Source organism: Nilaparvata lugens, chromosome 5, assembly GCF_014356525.2.
Source record: "Nilaparvata lugens isolate BPH chromosome 5, ASM1435652v1, whole genome shotgun sequence".
In the NCBI taxonomy this organism is placed as follows: Eukaryota; Metazoa; Arthropoda; class Insecta; order Hemiptera; family Delphacidae; genus Nilaparvata; species Nilaparvata lugens.
The window spans coordinates 28,458,293-28,475,094 of NC_052508.1; the positions used below are offsets into that span (position 1 = coordinate 28,458,293).

Here is a 16,802-nt window from a genome sequence, read left to right on the forward strand (position 1 = left end):
CACTCCCCCTCCACTGTATTTGTTCACTCCTCAGCCGCTTCACGTTGCGTTGAGAGTGTATTGTGAGATTTGGATAGGATACCAGTGTGGAGTCCAAATGCTTCAAGCGCATTGGACTGCCAGTGCTTTCTTGTCGAAGATTCAAACTGTCCCATTGGAAAATGTCGTCTGCAGGCCATGTCCTAATTCCACAACAATGGATGACCAGTTTTATTACAATTGAAAACGTTGGTGAATCCTAATAGAGTTATCAAGTTCAACTTGGACAAGGTGAATGAAAATTAATCTCATCCATTCATTTCACTCCAATCGCAATCAAAAGACATTTCAGAGCAATTAGCATTCTTCCAATAATCCGATTTAGATCTGAGAACAATCAGCTAATTAGCTCCCCTTAGCTAGCTAATAGCTATTTGAGGAGCATGCATTTAATTATATTCTAAGAAATAGCTTTTACTTCTCTTCTACATTTCAAATTACTGTGCATAATAAACGTCATTCTCCTCTTCAATTTTCCATCAATAGTTCTGTTTTCGATTCGTAGTTCATCAATGATCTCGTTCTAACTCTAAACTCAACATTAACTTCACTTCAACTCTACATCCAACACCATCTCATCTGATCTATACACTCATATAAAAAATATGAATCATAATATTATTCATTTCATTATTATCCATATTCCTCTAGCTCATTATATTCCAATCTGATTTGTTATAAATCGAGTGAATCAAGAAAGTAAGAATGAATTTGGAGTGGGCATTGGGTGAGATATTTGATTAGGAAGATGATCCAAAAATATGATTTTGTCGAATGGATATTTATTCTTATTGATTCTCTCCATGTTTGAGATGGATATTTTGAATCGATAGCAACGCTTGATACAAACGCTCTATTTTTCGTCTTTTCATATCGGAAAGTTTCCACAAAACTCAACGTTTCTGTTAATAATCAATAATATTCAGTAGACAACATTAATCTTAATTGAGATAGTGATAGAATAATGCATTATCGTACTAATTATAACTGGTGGTTATAAGAAGTCCCTAATCTTCTACATTGGAAATCAATTAATTATTGTATTATGATTATAGTGTTTCATACAATAAATAAAATGAATAAGAGACTTCTCTCGGTCCTTGACTAAGAAAAAACTTTTGCTATAATGATTTCAAATTTTAAGTTAATGGCTTCTCCAATTACTATTACGAATACACTTGGAAGATTATTTTTGAAAATATCACAACAGTTGCAAAATTCTGTTAAATTTGTGAGTTTTTCGAGAGAATCTATTCCTCCTGCTTTTAAAGCCAGGGTTTGTTCAGGAACGTATCAGTAGAAAAGAAGACAGATTTAAATAATCATGTCGCAGAGCGCGTTCATATTATTGGATGGGATTAAAAAAAGTCATTCAAGTTTTTTCTAATAGGAGTTTGATTACTTAAATGAGGTTTAAATTCAGGAATTATACTTTGAATATCCTTATATTAAAGCATTGCTGAGGATAGCCCCTGGACTTTTATTTCTGTATGAGATATAATCAATTATTCGAAAAATTTAGTTGAATTGATAATCCTATCTTGAAGCTAGGAAGAGTGAATTTTAGGCACAGCCGGCTCTCTCATACACTTCACCCAAAATTCTTAGAGTCGTGAATAGTAATTATTAAAATAATTATAATTTTATCCAACAAATCTTACTCTCATCAGTTTGAATAGAATTGAATATACATATTTCCAAGTCATGAGCTTACAAAACCTATTCTCAATAATAATTGTTATCATAATTTGGTGACCTATTAGTGAAGGTCTAATGTAACTCTGAGGAACCAATACTTGATTAGATGAAAATGCTAATTTTCAATTAAGATTAGACAGTTTAGATAGATAGTTTAGATAGATTGAGAGGGAAGGTTCATATAATGAATATCCCGAGAGAAAAGTTTGATAGAGCACGTTATCTTTGCATGAACTGCCACACAAAATCCCTAGAGAGTGACGAATTGTAGAATAACAAAGATAACAAAAGCTGCAGTAATGAGTAATATTGTGCATTGAGTGATGAATTTGAGTGGAATTAAATTGAAATCTATATTCATTATGATAATCAATTGAAACACTTCTGAATCCAAAACAAGTTTCAAAAGTCATGAAAGCCTCTCCATAAATCTACGAGGTAGATTATAGATTTCTATATAGGAGATGGAAGAGAAGAAAATTAAACTCCATACATTTGAAAAATACATGACTTCGTGGTGTCGAATACATCAGCAGTGGGGGCTGTTCTGTGATTGAAATTGTCCAGCATGATTATTTATTTGCTGTTGAAAATTCCAGCCAATAATCAATGCAATAGCCAATCATCGAACGATATTATTGAAATGAAACTATAACATGATGCACATAACTATCTGCTCAAATATAACAGAGAAAGACTGAGACCTCTTTGAACTTTTTCGATAAGTAAAAATACCATTGTCTAAGTTAAATCCCTGAAAACCAAACAGCCATAATTATATATCGCAGACAGGTTTGTATCTGTGGTTGTATTTGAACAGAAAAATCTGGAGTGGCGCACTCACACTACTTTCCTTGCCTTTATGAAAATTAATCACCTGACGCTAGTGTTCACGCGCATCTCAAGTCTACTATTCAAAGACCTGAGCCAGCTGGTGACAGGACAATAACGCTGGAGACACACGAGGTCTGCAATCTCCTCATAGTGATTGATTCAATAGAATCAACAGTTGCCAACAGTTTGCAATAGAATAATCACATTTTCTCGAATTTCAAGCTTATTTTCAATTTTAGGTGAAAATGTTACTGAACATCAATTATAGAGATTTACATGCTGAATCTTTTCCACTTAATTTTTTTCGTTTAAATTGTATCTGAAGCCTGATAATTCTGATAATTGGGAATCTAAAATCAAACTTTGCATAGATGGGGTGGAGCTCCTGAAATTTTCACAGATATGGGACTTGTAACAGTTGATAGAGCTTATCAATGACTATTCTAGTTAACGAATTATTCTAGTCCTCTAGACTGTGTATTCCAAATTAAGGTTTGAAGCAGTTTTGGGCGAATGCCTGTTGTTTTTGCCTTCATTGTATCTATTGCCTATGAATAAATGAAATGAATTATTGGAGCCGTTTTCGAGAAAATCGCGAAAAACCCTGTTCTTATATTGTAAGGACCTCAAGTTCTGAATTTCAAGTCATTCCGTTAATTGGGAGATGAGATATCGTGTACACACACACACACACACACACACACACACACACACACACACACACACTCGCACACACACACACACACATACAGACGAATACCCAAAAACCATTTTTTGGACTCAGGGGACCTTGAAACGTATAGAAAATAGAAATTTGGAGATTGGGATACCTTAATTTTTTTCGGAAAGCAATACTTTCCTTACCTATGGTAAAAGGACAAGGAAAGTAAAAATTGGGTACACAGTTCCAATTTTACAATTCCTCCACGGGCGAAATTCTGCATACATTGGAGTTCTGAATATTTCAATTTTTTTTCTACAACAGTAACATAAGCGAGCTGTCAGTGACCGAATTTGCTGTCTGTTCGTACAGGTGTCGTCCAAAAACGTCAAAAAGAAGTGACATGGTTATGAAAGGTGGTGATGGTTGTGTCGGTGGAGGGGTAGCAGTATGATGAGGAGGGGGAGTAGTAGGAGGATGTGACGGAGACGAAGAGGTGATCGGCAGTCAATTATAATTAATGACTGGACTGGACTGTGAACAGCGCTGCAACTTTTTCGATGGCCTCTTCTCAAATTGACGTCAGCTCCCACATCCACCTAGGCTATATGTAATGACTTGAAATTTGTTCGACATTTCTAACTTAGTTCACATCCATCCTCAACTTGAAAATAACGCGTCCAATTCGGTTGTTCGTTTCTGTCAAATCAATGAGAAATTTAAGAGTGGCAACTGCACGTTGAGTTCCTCCGGTGTATGTTGGGTCGGGCAAACAAATCAAAATGTCTGTCAACGGTACAGTGCACTTATCACTATTTTCTGGAAAATTGAATTTGAAACTATCAGCTTGTCTTCTCAAAAAGTTTATTTCAAATTCTTGATCATGTGTGATGTCCTCCACCTGGCCAACATAATGCATCACTGATTTTTTCAATGGAAACTTTACAAGCACAGAATTGTTTTTTCAATGTTTTGAGTTGCGAAATTAAAGTCTGGTTCCATTTCTTCTGGTTCGTCACTTATTTCTTGATACTCCATTGAATCAGATGTTTCAGAATCATACTCTATAAGTTTTCTCTTTACAGCTTGTTTTCTCTTCATTTTTCTCTCAACAATTTCTTTTTTCAACGTCAATTTCTTCTCTTTTTCAAGTGCTTTAGAGAGCAATGCATCTTTTTCAGGCGTGCTTGTCACAATGAAGGTTCTACCTTTTTCTCTTCCTTTCCCCTGACCCTTACGTGGCTGAGCTTTGGGGAATGGTAGGACATCCTCGGGAGTGATGACAGGACGTGTTGTAGATTGACGACTAGGTGTAGTTTCTGGATGAGCAGAGGATGTGCTTGGCAAATTAACATCAACAAGAGTGGATGTTGAAGGTGAGGCTGTCATTGGGCGATCTGTCACTGCAGATACCAAAAAATCGTCATCAGTAAAAATTTCATCATTAAAAGGACAAATTCCAGTTTTCTGAAATGCAGAAAGAATATTTCTTCTTGTCATTGCATGGTTAAAAGCGATTCCAGCTATTTCGGCGACATTGTAAATAAAAAGAGTTTTACCAGGGTTGTTGAGCATCCAGTTGTTTGCAGCACAATTGTAGTGTGACTTGAAAGGGGCATACACTGCAACATCCAGAGGTTGGAGTCTATGACTGCAGTGCGGGGGCATGGTAAGGAGATGAGCTCCATTATTTCTTGCCTCCAATACAACATCTATGGTGATGTGTGTTTCATGATTATCCATGATAACAAGAATTGGCTCTTCTTTGCTTGGTTTTGCATGTGTTATAAGATGCTTGACAACGAGCAAAAAGTTTTCATTTGTCATCCATCCGGTCTGATGGGCCAAGCTCAAGCTTCCTACAGGGGCTTTGGTTAACATAAAGTCTTTAAAATTAACTCTGGGAAAAACAAACACTGGCGGAATAGTATTTCCATCAGCACTGTTGATGTTGCACATTGTCACTAACTGTCCACGTTCAGCTGATGTGGCTTGGCCTACCTGTTTCAAGCCACGTTGCGCAATCACTTTAGGTGGTTTGTGAACAGCAGTCTCATCAAGATTGAAAACGCGGTCTGGGGTGAACTTATGTTTGTCATACAGGCCTTTTAGATTTTTAAAAAACTCACTGACATTTGTCCTGTTGAACGAAGTAGACCGGCTTAAACTGGTACTTTCCGGTTTTCTCAAAGTTAGCTGTTGTTGGCGGCTTTTAAAACCAAACCACCATTCTTTACCAGCCAACTTTGAAGTTTTCCATGACTGTGGGAATTGAAGACCAAGTCCAACTGCATAATCGTAAGCGAGCTTTCTTGCTTGTAGGGGAGTAAGACCATAATTCATTTTACCAGCTCTTATGAGGTAAGAGCAGAGCATTTCTTCTTCATCTGCTGTAAATACTTGACGAACTGTTGTATTCCGTACAAAGCTGTATTCTGCACCATCCTCCATGTTTTTAGCCTTTTGCACATGACGGTCAAGGGTGGATTTAGAAATGCCTAAATCTCTTGCTACAGCACGAGTTTTATGGCCATCTTTCAATACTAAATTAACTGCTGTTTTTATTTCTTCCGGTGTTCTCCGTTGTCGATCTGTTCTCTTCTTCCAAAATCTTGGCATGATGATCAGTTGGCTGAAACAGAATAAACAACTTCTAATAGATTGTTTTTCCATATTAGGTACCCACAAAATTAATAAAATTTACATTTGAGTAGCCAATCAAATTTTGTAATTTTTGTATTAATGACATCACATTATGCAGCTCCATTATCATTTATGAATAATTGTAACAGCACCAGAAGTAAGTAAATAGACTGTTTTGAATCTACTTTAAAATCCATCATTCCAACTCTATTACCCACTAAAATCTTAGTGTCTACTTTGTTTTGAAAAAAGTTTAAAAGTGTCAATTATCGATTATTTTTATATATTACATTGATCAATGGATAAATGATAATCTGTAGATGCGGTGGCATTAATACACCCATAACCAGATTACCATAGAAGACCCTACCGTACTAGGTTACTAACTCAAATTTTGAATCTGAATAGTTTTCAATTTGAACATAACTTAATCAAAAATTATGAAAGACAATAACTAGATTATTATTACTATTCAGAAGCCCCAATCCACAATTAAAATCATTAAAACCAAATTAATGAACATATCTAAAAGAAACGAAATGAGTTTGTAAAAGGAATGTGTAATGCAGGAGGAATGGGACTGTCCCATTCCTCCTGCAAGTACATGGCTACAAATAATGTTCATAACCTCAAAAACTTCTCGTCATATTTGCACTTTTTATAGTGCATAATTTACAGAAAATAATGTAGATTTACTCTGTATTTTTCAAATTTTTGACATAATTAACACATTATTTAACTTACCTGAACAAAACCTTCCTGAAATTTTACTTCCGACTATTGAAAACTAACTTCTCCAATTAAAAAATCACCTGCACATTTAAGCATCTGGAAACACAGTAGAAAGAAAAACAAGGCTTCTACAGACATGTTCCCCAATTCGGAAAAAAGAAACATCTGTTAAGAACCTCAAAACAGCTGATGTCCCGTTCCTCCTGCGTCCCATTCCTCCCCACTCACCCCTACCTATGTGAAATTCCTTTAGCAAATGTTTCTAATGGGATGATTATTACAACACAATTTCATAATCATTTTACAAACTTCACCAAGAATTGATTTTATCAGCTATGTGTATATTTTCTCGTCCAAATTTGATGAAGCGGTTTTGCGTTACAATATTCATATAAATTGCGTCAAATCATCACACTGATGAAGTTGAAGTTAAAGTTGACATGCTCAGTAACATGTCACAAATTACAAGAAGATTGAAATGATCTTATTGAAAACTGTTACTTTTCAAAGATTGATAACATTCAGAAAGAGTATAATATAAACCTACTGAGCTGCAAACCAAGTTGAATCAATTGCTCTATATCACAAAAGGGTATTATTTTGTTTCCTGTTATATATGAATTGAGGAATGTAAGAAAACTGACTCGGCTGAAGAATATCATGAACACGCTGCTTTCATGTCTGTACATTTTAAATGATGCACAAAAGCAGCTAAGTAAACAGCAGAAGGAATGATTGTCATAAAGATCTTCTCTTTCGCTATTGTTATACCTCTATTGTTAACTTTCATCCTTTGACTACATCTTGAAGACTCTTCTCCACTACGTTCTTGGTTCCCCCATTCACTCCAAATATTCCTTGTACACATCTAGCTAGAGAATTAAATATCAACACTGCAATGGTGGTTGGAGATGAAAATGATTATTTGAGAAATGCAGATGATTACAATGGAAGTCGAAGCGACAAGTTTCTAAAAGTTACATCCCCTCGAGTAGATCTGATGATTTATACCCACTCAAATGACGGCAATTTGTTGCAAACGAAAAACATTGGTTTCTTTCTAATGGTGTGGTCGAATATAACTAGAAGAGGTTTCACTTATAATTCTACAACTGTATATTCAAATAGATCTATAGTCGAATTAAATTCTACATTTTTACAGTATTCTACATAGATACACTTTTATAGATTCCACATTTTCTACAGTATACTATTGATCTAAATATACAAAAATTATTGTTTTGAGAACTATCACTATATTATGAAGGCTGCTCTCTACCTTCTTGAATTTGATTATTCTATTAATCAATCAAACCCCTCACGAATAAGAATTCTAACAATAATTGATGTAGATGACGATCAAAAAAGAGGAGTCTATTTGAAAACGTTCCCATCACATCAGTTTTCTGGGGGCGTAGAATGTTACCAATGTTACCAAGTACCGTTAGTACAACATAGTATGTATACTCGCATGTCATTTGCCAACGTGAGTGACTTGGCAGAACAAATTTGCTTATTTGAATAATGTAAAACCTTCTAGATCTTGTAATTGTTGAGATATAGAGTTATTCTATCATTATTTACTATTGTTGATAACTTTTTGTCGCTATTGTACAATAACGTAGTAGGTTGCATGACATACATTCTATTTGCATGATCCGATAAAAATGTCAAACTTCACATCCTTGCATCTCAAGGTTCTTGAGGTTTTGTTCTATTAATAATCTACTACTATAGAATATACATTTCTGATTATTGTCTTCCTCATAATTTATACTGAGAAATATATTAATTCAGTTATAATAAATTAGTGTCTCTGGTAAGACACTGATAGCTCTTGATATCACATATTCTTCGTTATAATTGACTCAGTATGCGCGAATACTCATGGCAAATATATAGTACAATTAGTAATATCTTAGTAATTTTAGAACCTCCCTGTACATAAGTTTCAACACTTTTACAGCCAGATAACAGACTTGCTTATGATCATCAATAGGCCAAGTTGATTAAGTGTAAGTTCAAATGACTGATATATTTAAAAAAAAATAACTCTTCCTCACTAGTATTGAAGCTTGACGGGTTAGGTGGAGGCAAATGAGATTTTATAATGAAGTAGAAGTTGATTAGCCTCCAAAGTTTGTTGGGTGCAAAATTGGAGGATGAGATGCCTTTGACCATGGGAAACATCGTTCTCTGCACTTTACCCGGAACTTTCTGGCTTCCTTGACATGCTGGTTACCTTTAGTGGCATAAAGTGAGGATAAGCAACAAAGTGGACAAGCCTCAGCCTCAACTACAACTAAACGCTACATGACAAACTTGGGTCATTAATCATTAATTTCCAGCAACTAATGGGTAATGGCTCTGTGTGTTTTTTTTTCTAGGTAACGACGTGAGAGAAATAGACTTGCAACTATGGAATGGAAAGAAGGATTGGAATACAGAAATTAAAATGACACAATGAATACACAATTATCATTAAATGGAATTCCAGTTAAATGCTGTAAATCACCCCGAAGACTTCTGCTACTGCAAATATTGATAACAGGTTATCCATCTGAATACACAATTCTTTAAAATGATTGGGGAAGGACTAACAGGCTCAGCCCAAAACTGTTTCTTCCCCGAATTTTGATTTATACACTATAAATAGTCCATAAATATGTTCCATACACTTGAATTCAGGTCAAATTTTCAGTCCAAACATTTGAAAACAGAAAAGTTTGAATTTGTTTACAAACCAAACTGAATAACAAAATAACACTCACTAATCACTTAAAACTGTAGAATAATGATTAACTTCCACCCGGTAGGCTGTTATAGTCTATATAAATTCAGATCTGTCGTGGCGTTACCGTAGGCTACCACAACGCCACACCATAGGTTTTGAAAGCCATAGACTTGGAAAAGTTGATAGAATTGAACGTGGAAAGGCTTCATTCATTCAATCAAATGCGTTTAAGTTAGATTCTCGGCATATTATTCTCTCACTATATTCCCTAACAATTCTGTTGGAACAATACTTGACTTGTGGAACAACCAAAAGAGAAATAATACATTCTGTAGAAGAGAGAGAGAAGGTATGAGTGTAAGGTAGAGAGAAAGAGTGGATTGGAGTGAGAAAGGGAATGATGAGAATGATTAACGGAGAAGTGTACAAGGGAGACGAATGATCACATGTACCTAAAGTTGATTAGAAGCAATTCTGCCTGCAACAAAGCTTTCCAATTATTCTAGCACATGCGAACTCTCATTCTGCCATGAAACTTGGTTGATAAACATGGTGCATATAGCGCGAATGGACCGTTGAATCAAATATAAAAAATTCAATTTCAAGTTCTATCAGGAGTCGCAATATTCGCTTCCACTTTTTAATCAAGCGGATGTACAATTTATATGTAGATCAAACATTACAAAACAATCTAATTGTTTATATAGACCCTTTTCCTCCCTTATCGATTCTGTTGGTTGATTTGTCACATAATGGGTACACGCCACCGTTATTAAAACATCTCATTGTTCCAATTTTCTATTTCACGGTATCATTAACACCTCGTTATGAATATTGATTCGTGAAAATAAATTACAGTAGAATGAAGGCAGTTGACAACAAGCTATTGTGCTCTTAAATGGAAGAGAATATCACTCATTCTCAGAAATTTTCAATTGAATCAAGTATGGACCATGAGTTCGCGTCTCAATTAAGGTACGTTTTCGTTTATGCGAACTTATCCCACGTCAACCGCGACCGGGTCGGGCTCGAACAAAATGGCCGACTGCTTCTGTGTTAAATCATAGGAGCGTTTTTGCAAATTTTTCACTGCGAACCAAGCTTCGTACGCGATCGATTGCGGCAGCACTCCTCGAGAAGCAGGTTCTCGGCTATCCACAGGGGAATTCTAACCTCAAATATCTCACAGAAGATCCAGCTGGTAACAGTCAAAGAAAAGACCGGGATTAATTTAAAAAAGACTAGAAGGTTTAGTGAAGTTGATGATGAAAAATTGATTGAAAGTATCAGAGAATACAGGATTTTATTTGATCACAACCATCAAGAATATAGAAATATAATCAAGAAAAACAAAATTTCGGAAAAAGTCACGGCAGATAAAACTGGTGAGAGAGAAGAATAATTTTATCGTAGCCTTGGCTCAGGTTGGTGACATTGCGACCCAGCCGTGCAAACGAAATCGTTTCAACCGCAGTCGACCGCTGATTTTCAGCCATCTTGAAATTGAGCCCGACCCGGTAGCGGTTGACATAGGATAAGTTCGCATAAACGAGAACGTACCTTAAAGCTGGGTTTCCGTGTGTGCGTCAATGCCGTCGTCGACCACGACAGGGTGAGGATCTCAGATTGGGTAGATTTCATTTTGTTTTAATAACATGAAGGATTATGTTCAATAATTATGTTTCAATGGGGAGGTTGAGTTTATCCTTTTAAATGGCAATATGTTGATATTATTAGAAATATTCTGATTCTTGAATAATAAATACAAATAATGAAAGTTTATTTGATCAGCTGTTTTAGCACACTTGAAATTTGGACAATATGAATGTCAACAATGCTTGTCGTCGTCGACTGCGGAAGTTTATGCAAAAAGAAAATGCACCTTAAGGATATATATTTCTTGGAGACTAGGATATCCACAAGCTACTGACTAACTTTAAATTCCACTATTTCCACCTTCCTTTCATACTCTCTCGAAGATAGAACTTGCACGTCGTTGCATATTTGAGAACGTTTTACAAAACTTTGAATAAAAATCGAGATAAAGACATCTGTTTGTCACATTTAACTACTTTTTCATAGAATATATTCCTCAATTTAAAAAATATTATTCAATTAATTTCCTATTTCTAAGATGATATTATTGATTCGCATTCCCGTCTTTTAGTTGAAGCTCGCTGAATCTTTGAGATGAGAAGTTGTATTCATGGTTTTATGCGGAAAGTGCAAAGTTCTCTCAGCATGATTAATTGTCTTGACTTGGAGAGTATTTTTCCCAACAGCTGAAAGAGTAGTAGTGGATAAAAACAATGCTCCTCTTCAACGATAGCGTTCTCTTAAGGAAGACCTTATATAATATAACTCAGCGAACGTCTTCATTCGGCGATGAGCCATAACCTCGACACAGCAATCCGGGGATCAAATTTCAAAGAGAATGGAAATGTACTCTGCCTGTCACAGACTGAACTGAAACAGAGTTCGTAAGTGATAATAAAGGGATAAGAAAGGAAGAGGATAGTTGAGACAGGATAAATGTGGCAAGATGGAAGGTAGAAAAAAAAACAACCGCCATTATCACATTGCACCTTCAAAATGATATCAGTTGGCATTTCTCTCCTGTTTGCGAGTATCATTTTAGAGTCTTCCCATCTGTGCAATCGTGGAATCCAGATAAATTTTAAGCGCAATAGGGAAGAAAAACTAAGATAGCCACGAACTGAACGATTCTCTGAATAGTAGTTGAAATTTTCTTGCAGTCTTGAAACAAGAGCGTTTTTAAAACGTATCTGTCACTTTTCTAGAGCTCTGCTTTCCAATCAATTTCTGCTGAGTAAAAACAGGAATCGTAAAAAAACCTACGTCTAATGGAGGGGTTCTCAGATTGGCGTACTAGTGAGGACATTCATTGCAAAGGAGTAAAATTACAGCCAAAAATTCTGCTAAAAAAGAAAAATTTCAAAAAAGGAAGCTGGTATTGCTGTGATTACTTTATAAATATTGTTGTAATTTCCTATTCATCGATAAGTATTCCTGAATATTGATAAAGGTAGCTCTCATTGTACTATGCATTTGTATTATTAATTTTCAATGGTTTAGATTAGTCTTCAGGTCTAGATAATAGTCTAGACCAACACATGCTAAGACATGCAGACTAATACATTCTATAGGAAGCATTTACCAGAGAAGACAACTAATAAATATTATATCTGAAAAATGAATCAATATATAATTTCTCTTGAATGTTATGAAAATGATAGAGAGACTTTTCATTTATTTCGTACTCTATAAATTGTATAAAATATACTTATTATCCTGTTATAGTGGATCCACTATACTCTATACAGAGAGCCTGTCAACTACAATATTACTCTCAGTTGATGGCTTTTGAAAGTAGTCTTTGTAATACATTTTATTACTATGTTCTCTTTAAGTTTTATATGCTCTTCTGTAGAAATGTTCACAATGCTACCCCCTTGAGCACTTTCTATTACAAAGTACGCAGAGTCCTTCATCACAAGACCTCTAACAACAATGATATCCCCTATTCCAAAGAAATACAATTGTTTCTCCTTATCTGAGTATTCAGCTACAGAACAAAGCTGCAGGCCTCGAAGGCGTTTCATGAAAAGAGGCAATCATAATGAAATGCCCAGTCAATTCCACATTGTTCTCTCCAACCAAACTCTCTTCCTAGTAATCACTTGAAGATTTATAAGAAGATTTAAGACGAATCTATTCCTATTGTTTGAATCCAATGAAGAATAGATGTACATGAATGATCTACTGGTCATTCAATGAATTGAATTGAATTCAAATTAAATCCCAACTCTACTATTTCTAAGAGAACAGGACTGAAATCATAGAGGGTTCAATACATAAGGGTTCAAGCAATACAAAGTGTTTGGGTGTTGGGATAATGATAAAGGTGAATGTAAAATTTGATTACAGTTTCGAGTATGTTTGAGGGAATGAATAAAATATAACTTTACTAGCGAAAACTCATGAAACGGAAGAATACTCACCACACTTGAGCTCATCTGAGTTATCACCACAGTCATCCTTAAAGTCACATACCGAATCCAAAGGAATACAGTAGTGATTGCTGCACTTGAAGTGTGTAATTGGACACAGGAAAGTTTCTGAAATCCAAGAGAAGAACAGACATGTTTTAATAACGTTCATCCAATTTCATTCTGATGTACTGATATATATCATTCAAGACAATAAAAAAATTCGTGTGTATTGGGAAGTCTTTAAAAGTGTTCTAGTAATACAGTATATCAGTATTCTTCAATATGAAAATAATATGCATCTAAAACGTAGGTAGATGAGATTCAACATGATACTGTAGTTTGTAAATTTCAAATGTTATAGATATATGAGAAGTTTAAGAGCAATTCGGTCAAGCTTATTACTATAGTGTGGTCCACCTTATAATGGCAGTGGATAAAGATAGAAGAATAGCGATGCCGATTCTCTGCATTAATTAATTATATTTCTACACTGTCAAAAGCATAATTGTCATCGTTGTGGAACTAGAAAAGGATAGTACCACCGGCTTCGTCAAATGATAGACAAGGATAGCAAAACCAAAGTTGATCAAATACTGTCATTATAACGTGGACCTCACTATAGTATTCCCTTATAGATTTAGCTGTTTGTGTGGGAGCAGAACCCTGACCTAGGACATTCTTCTCATTGGTTTCAAATGTCATGTGGTCGATTATGAGTCAAAAGCAATCTATTAGGTAACTCCGTGACTTGATTTTAAACTTCTATTTCAGGCTGATTTGAATCAACTTAAGCAGTGCCGCCGTAAGGAAAGTTTCAGTTGTTTCATGATATATCGAGTGTTTGAACTATCCATAATAATTTCTTTACATAGTTAAGCGATTAATAGAGTCTTTAATCAAACAACACAATGAAGACTGTGTGGAACTCTTCATTTCATCATCAAAAATCAATTCCTTCATCTTTATTTAAAACAGAATCATCCAGGAAATAGAAGTTCCCGTAATAAGAAAGTGAATGTTCTCTTCCTTATTGAAGTTGCCTGAGCTTGAACTGTCTTAAAAGTAAGTTGGGTAGTTTGTAACTTTGAAAGGAAAATAGAAGAAGAAGTCTTTCAAGTCTTGACGAACTTTCAGAACAGAGGGCGAGAGTTTGTCTGTTCGAGGGTGCTTGCTGCTAGCAGCAAACCAAATTCAATTGATTTTGCTTTCGCTGTGTGCATGAAAGCATTCTGAATAGCTCATATTACGTCGCTAAACATTTCATTGCTTCTTAGTAAATCGTCATACAATCAGTAACTTCGAAAGATCTGAATGATGTATGAAAATGTTGACCAAAACAAGTAGCAAAGACTGCAGAAATAGACTATGATGATAAACATGTATTGTGCATGCGTGGGTGTTTGCTACACCAGTTATGTTATTTTATTTCAATTTGTTTGTACAATGTTTGTTTTTGGTCGAATAAATTATTATTATTATTATTAGATTTAAAATGGATAAAGTAGATTAGTGAGCCTGATAAAATTTTGTATTTATTCCATTCCTTTTAGAAATTAAAATAATTATTGATTTATTTAGAACAGAATCAAGGTTTTGTTAGTATATTTTGGAAATAGAGTAGAAACTTCATGGAATAATAAAAATAACATTAGACATAGCAATTTCTGTGCCCAAATCATGTAGAAACATACATAGTTCCATATAATTGAAATTCCCTTGCGAAGTATTCACGTACTCGCGAAACTGTACGTTTCTCACAATTCATAATGTTAATGCTGCTCTTGTTCTTGACTCTCATCAGCAGTGATATGAGACATGGGGCTCCCAAGAATTCTGCTGCATAATAGATTCTACAAATACTTGCCACAATAATACTGTATACAGCACTAATATCCCTAGATGATAAATAAATAAATAAATATATATATATATATATATATATATGTTTTTGAAATTTTCGGCCGAGCGGCTACTGAAGAACGAAAAGATGATCATGATTCAAGATCATATTATTGTGATAATATGATTTAGCATCTAAATTATTTTGTACTGGTATTAAAACGGTAGTTTGGTGTTGAAGTGTAGTTGATTGGTACCAGCTGTTGATAATGGTTCCTTAGAAGACCTATACAAATAATTATCACTCCTCTATCATTGAGAAACTGGAATATGTTGAAAAAATTATTCACCTAATGAAAGAGAGTATATATATATTGTATAGTATATATGTATAGTATTCATATTGCATTCATTAATTACTGAAGAATGAAAGAATAATTCACAATTTTTTGAATTTAGCTTAGCTTATATTCATCCTAAAATGGAAAGAATATGGAATTCTGTGTGATTCTTCGTACATCGCATATTTCCTGGACCATATATCGACAATCTACAGCTATGAAAACATTGGATATTTTTCTTTGAAACACTGATATAACCTTTTTTTTTAATTGAAAACTTTAATGATAGATATTACTACCAATTGATTGAGAAGAATAATATGTTTTCGGAATAATGAATGCTGCATGACTAAGCACATAGGAAGTCCGTATTGAGATGTAAATGAGCATGTTGATTGTCAGATAAATTTCATGATTCACCAAATAAAGTCAAGTGTAACATGAGATACATTGGTGGTACGAAGTTCGCTGGGTAAGCTAATTGTAAATTAAGCTTTATTATTAATAGACAACGCTGAAAAAGACAGGCTCAATCACCAGGAATACTATAAATCTATGAGGGACCAGTAAGCCATTAATTTTGAGTAGTTCAATTACTTCCATTATGGACACTGGATACATTATGGACAATCAATACGTATGAAATTTATTAGCTACCGTACAGAATAAAACATTTTTGATTGCAGTGACCCCGACTACTGTATTATGAATAACCATTCGGATCAAATATAAGGAATTACACGCATCTCTCATCAACTCATAAATTTTATTCACAAAATATTAACAAGAAAAATATATATTAAGTTATATTTAATAGACTCACGGCTAGTACTCAAGTTTGTCTTTTTCTGGCCGTGCTACAAATAAATGTAGGTATATGTTTGACATTTTGTTTCTGTAATCTTGTTGTCTATTGAGAAAGTTTTCAATGTGATTTTTGATGGCAATAAAATTTGAATTTGAAAAAAGAATTATCAACAAACTCCTAACCAAAGATAACCTTTGTGCTCTGTTCTAATCGGAGTGTATGAGACTCCATATTCAGCTGATAGAAGGACAAACCGAACTGGCCAAGCATACAATGATGGAACAAACACGTGCTAAGCTCGCGCTCTCAATCAACGCAAAATAAATTCGATCAGCTAATTGATGAAATTGTTTTAAGCTTTCCAATGATTACATTACAACATATGTTAGAATATCATGTGTCAATTATCTCAGTTCCATATGGAGTTCACCTTACCATAAGCTTACTTAATAAGATCCTT

The 16,802-nt window shown here is 34.7% G+C and overlaps 1 protein-coding gene across 1 annotated transcript in view; it reads right to left on the reverse strand.

The window, feature by feature from the left end:
* The window catches only part of LOC111044076 (G-protein coupled receptor GRL101), a 492,864-nt gene that overhangs the window by 88,575 nt on the left and 387,487 nt on the right, over positions 1 to 16,802 (reverse strand). The window contains 1 exon segment of the mRNA XM_039428094.1: positions 13,364 to 13,480. Coding sequence (XP_039284028.1) covers positions 13,364 to 13,480 — 117 coding nt within the window.